Consider the following 5,000-nt stretch of genomic DNA (forward strand, 5'->3'; position numbering starts at 1 on the left):
AGTGAACTCTTTACCAGCCAATAGAATCTCCATTAACTGATCTCCATCTGGCTGGCTCAGCTGCTCGGCCAATGCATAGCTTTGCAAAATGACACCAGTCTCACCAGATATTGCCAAACAAGCTTTTTATATCTAAACCCCCCTAGATCTCTCTATTAATCACAACATGAGCTGATTACAGGATTTCAACTCCATGTCTTGGGGGTAGCGAATAAACACATCTATTGGAAAGTCAATAACATTTTAATTGCATGGCTTTTTTTTCATCACACATGCACATTTGGAAGATTTCTAATTCTAAGGGAGGTTTGTCCAGTCAAGACACCCTGACTGGTTGTGCTCTGTGGAAATAGCAGATTAGCCGACTCATAGCAACTCTATATGCGGCAGCAAACATCCGCAGGGCTGTGATACTGGACAGCCCCCGTCCCGATGACACTCTTCTTCTCCTCTTCACTTCCTTATCGCCACTTCTCCCCTCCATCTCCTCCTCCTCCGCCCCCTCCCTCCCTCCATCCATCCATCCCCGCGGCGCCGATCAGCAAGGTCAGGAGCGTATTGATGCTACACGCGGCGCTAATCTGATTACGAGCCGTCTGTCCGTAATCACTGATTTCATTACCAAGCCCGAGCGACAGCGTTCGAGTGAAAACATGAAATCCAGTTATGAAGAGCGGATTTGCCGAGCCATAATCCCGATCTACACAGTCCAGCACACGCCCCAGAACGCGGATCGGCCGGCCGCCGGAAGCCGCGGAAGGCGCGGAAGAGAGAGAGAGACAGAGAGAGAGAAATGAAGAAAGAGAGAGAGAGAGAGAAGAGAGAGAGAGAGAGAGAGAGAGAGAGAGAGAGAGAGAGAGAGAGAGAGACTGAGTGAGTGCAGTCCGGGGCCAAGTCCAGTCCTTCCCCTCACTGCCGACACGAGTACTAGCCATATGATGGACATAGAGGACAACTCAATACCGCCCCCCCCCCCAAATCCCTCGGCCCACTTATGTCATAATACAAAGAGGGCAGAGCTGTTCTTCGAAATTGGTTTGTCTAATACGATATGTACCTTTGACTAACCTGTTGTCATTGCCGCCTCTGTATTTTTAGCCTCAATTGAGAGCGTTTTTCTTTTACGGAGAAAAAAAAGTTAACTTTTTTTTGTTTTTGTTGGGTGTTTTTATTTCCATAAAATGTAGGGCATGTTCAGGGCATATTGTGAGCAATGTTAGATAATGCAGTCTTATCATAGTGTGTTCAGAAACAGTAGGCAGCACAGAAGGAGTCGAAACGAACTGAGTAAAAACGGCTACTTGAGTGTGCTCACAGCATCGGCAATGTGTTGCTTTGCAATGGAATGCAAACCTTTCAACTAAGAACACGACGGAATACATTTATATGTAGCCATCTGGATGAAGTAGAATAGAAAGGAGTATTGCGGTTGAAACCTATAATCTGACAGATCAAAACAGCCGAGTGGAGATGGCAATGATATGCTTTGAGAAGCCGCCATGGCCGCTTGTTTTTTTCTGATCTCTTTCAACTCAAGAGGAAATTCATTAATTTATCAGTCACGATCTACCACACAGAATTCTTTCCCCCCAGAAGTAATCAGACAAGGATGTTGATTATATCTGCTGCTGAGGGCCAACAAAATGGTACACGGTCAATGAATGCTGACTATCAGTTGAGCCCCTAATTGAGTTGGAATGGTCATAATTTACAGTAAGTATGAATCAGTTCCTTGCCAGGAAAATAAAATAAGCAAGATTGAGTGACTCTCTCCTCCTGAAAAAAAGAGAAATGGCCGTGTCCCCTCATTCACCAATACTATTATCTGCATGCAGTCAGCGCAGAAACCAAATAACCATTGATTGCTCATCTGTGAGGTCTACATCATCTCATTGTTATTGTCTAATTCATTTTAACATGAAAAAAATAAATAAAATATATATAGAATTACATTTTTTTGGTTTGGGTCAACCGTGATATTTAGTGGCTAGGGCCAGGGGGTAATCTTGTGTAACGTGAGCGGGCGCGGACAACTGTCCCCGTGGGCTGGACAAGGCTGAGGGCCTTACCAGGATGAGCAGGCAGTGTGAGGCCTTACCAGGATGAGCAGGCAGTGTGAGGCCAGCTCCTGCTGCTCCGGGATCGTGGAGAGCACGGAGAGTATCAGGCATCCGAACACCAGGATGAACCTGTGAATCACACACACACACACACACACACACACACACACACAGAGAGAGAGACAAAGAGAAACATCATATAAACGCATGTCAACCGATGCTTGTGTATGCCAGAGTATCAGGCATCCAAACACGAGGATGAACCTGTGAATCACACACACACACACACACACACACACACACACACACACAGAGAGACAAAGAGAAACATCATATAAACTCATGTCAACCAATGTAAACACTCTCTGTACCAGGACCAGACGTGGAAAGAAAAGCCCGTGCTCATTATCCACGGATCAGCAAGGACAAATACGAAAAAGGAGGAAAGACAACAACAACCAGAATGGAAAAAAAAAAAAAACGGACCGCAAAACTGCTGAACCTCGTCCAGTTGTCTCTCAACCCCTAAAGAGCATATCCTTAACTTTTCCATCACATTAATGTGAAATACGATGTGGGCTGAAGAGGGGGGGTGAGGGCGTCCAAAACCCAGCGAGCGGCAGAGTTACGGCGGACGGGATGACTCCTGAATTATTGACCCCGTCCACGCCGAGAGCAGCGGGGAGAAGCATCTGTGTTTGATCAACAGGAGATCAGATCTGCACACAGGGAGGAACCCACCAGGACCTGCTCACATGCTTACAGGGAGGAGACATTACAGGAAGAGATGTCTATCTGCCTATCTTTCTATCTATCTATCTACAGTATCTATCTATCTATCTATCTATCTTCAGTATCTATCTACAGTATCTACAGTATCTATCTATCTATCTATCTATCTGTCTGTCTGTCTGTCTGTCTGTCTGTCTGTCTGTCTGTCTATCTATCTGTAGAGAGAGATAAAGGGACAAAATCATTTGGAATTTGGAAAAAGTGGAATTGAGGTGACAAAATGAAAGACCTCCTTGGACTTCTACAGTATCTACCTCCCGTTAAGGCCATTGCCTGTGTGGGTTTGTGTGTGTGTGTGTGTGTGTCTGTGTGTGTCTCCTGTTTGTGTGTGTTGGTGTGTGTGTCCTGTGTGTGTGTGTGTGTGTGTGTGTGTGTCTCCTGTTTGTGTGTGTTGGTGTGTGTGTCCTGTGTGTGTGTGTGTGTGTGTATGTGTGTGTGCCTGTGTGGGTTTCTTCCACAGAACAACCTCGACCTCGACCTCGACCTCACCTCCACCCCCGCAGCTCAGTGCATCCGTAATCGTTTACTCCAACAGTGATTCACACACAACACCACCACCACAACAACAATAACAACAACACCGGGCCAGGGTCACGACCCTTTGGACAACAAAGGTTGCGCTCAACATCAAGGCTTAAAAAAACAATACAATTCCATTCCGCGAATCCACCCTTTACACAACATCCACAGACAACACCGGCCACCATCGCTCATCCTTGTGTCAGTGTGTGTCGCCGAGGTAGCCACGTGTGTGTGAGTGTGTGTGTGTGTGAGGTGACACAGAATTGCATGTGAGCGGATGATCGGCATGTCCCTGGGTGACCTCGGGTCAGGGAGAGGATACTGTACTGTAGGTAACCGTGGTTAGAGTGGAGCCACATCCTCTCTCTTGTTGAGGACAGGAGCTCTACCGGGCCACAGCATAAACAGACACACACAAGAGAGACTTTATAAACTATTTACAGTGAGGACCTGTTTCATCCTAAGAACAATGTGGAAAAATTCGAGGGTCACCAGCTACCCTGCCTTGCTTGAGGTATCTTAGAGGGCCAACCTCATCCAAACGATAGAAAACATGGTTATATTCATTTGTTCATGTTGATTTGAACACTCAAGTGCACTGCACGGCATATTTAAATAGCGAGTATAACAGTAAACAAGTCCTAAGAGGACATCTGGTTTGTTAATCTTTCAATAAACATTTAATTTATAACCGCTTTCCATAATAGTCGTTGTGTGCCAGTTCCCAATGTCTAGCAATACAGGTCAGGCATACCAGTTTTAACCTCAGCAATCAGTTCCATTCCCTACCATTTTGTTTTGCCTATTTGCAGCACTTCTGATTAACATATCCATAATTTACATTTATTCATTTCACTACATGCTGACATTATCATCGCCACCGTATTCCATGAAATTACAATTAAACACGACAACAACAATTTCAACGGCTTTGATGTCTTGAAATTTGACCCTTGAGAAAGACCTCTCCATCACCAGAGCTGTCCAGTGTAATGCAGGATAATGAATTGTCCACCGATCATTATTAGAAAACAAGACCTGACAGGAAGAACAGAACCTCCGAGCAATTTCATTATCATGTGGCTTATTATACGGCTATTTGCCAAAATGGGAAAAGACATTTCAACCAATGTACTGTATCTTTTTAAAATTAATTGGTTACTGTGTTGAGGCCTCGGCTGAAAAACAAATAGTTTGCCACACAAATAGAACTTTCAGGTGTTGTCATTCCAGGTGTGCAAAGTAAGATATGGCTTGCTGGACTCTCACTTTAGAAGTTTTATTTTTGCGATATGTGACTGGACTACTTATGGAATGATTTGAAAGACATGAGTCAGAAGTGCAAAAATCTGTTGCCAGATTCATTTGTTTGCAGGGGACAAATAGAAAGAAATTAGAAATACTGGTCCTCCAATCCAAACATTGCTAAGGCCCAGTCACATCAACAGAACTTTATGCAACCTTCCGAAGAGTTGTATAATAAATTGAACTAAGCGTCCTCAGACAGCAGTGTCTCTTATAAATACCAGTCAATATATCCCTGTATCCAATCAAGTTAGTATGCGACTTACAGTAATGTTGAAAGGCAGCAAGCTTCATGTCCAACTTTTTCTGTGGGGCAGTGGA

The 5,000-nt window shown here is 44.6% G+C and overlaps 1 protein-coding gene across 1 annotated transcript in view; it reads right to left on the reverse strand.

Annotated features, from left to right (window-relative positions):
* kcnq5b (potassium voltage-gated channel, KQT-like subfamily, member 5b) overlaps positions 1-5,000 on the reverse strand; it is a 172,156-nt gene that overhangs the window by 34,279 nt on the left and 132,877 nt on the right. The window contains exon 2 of the mRNA XM_062534937.1: positions 2,099-2,189. Within this exon, the coding sequence (XP_062390921.1) occupies positions 2,099-2,189 (91 nt within the window). The remainder of the gene's footprint in view (positions 1-2,098; positions 2,190-5,000) is intronic.

The sequence above is a fragment of the Sardina pilchardus genome, chromosome 1 (assembly GCF_963854185.1).
Source record: "Sardina pilchardus chromosome 1, fSarPil1.1, whole genome shotgun sequence".
NCBI lineage: Eukaryota > Metazoa > Chordata > Actinopteri > Clupeiformes > Clupeidae > Sardina > Sardina pilchardus.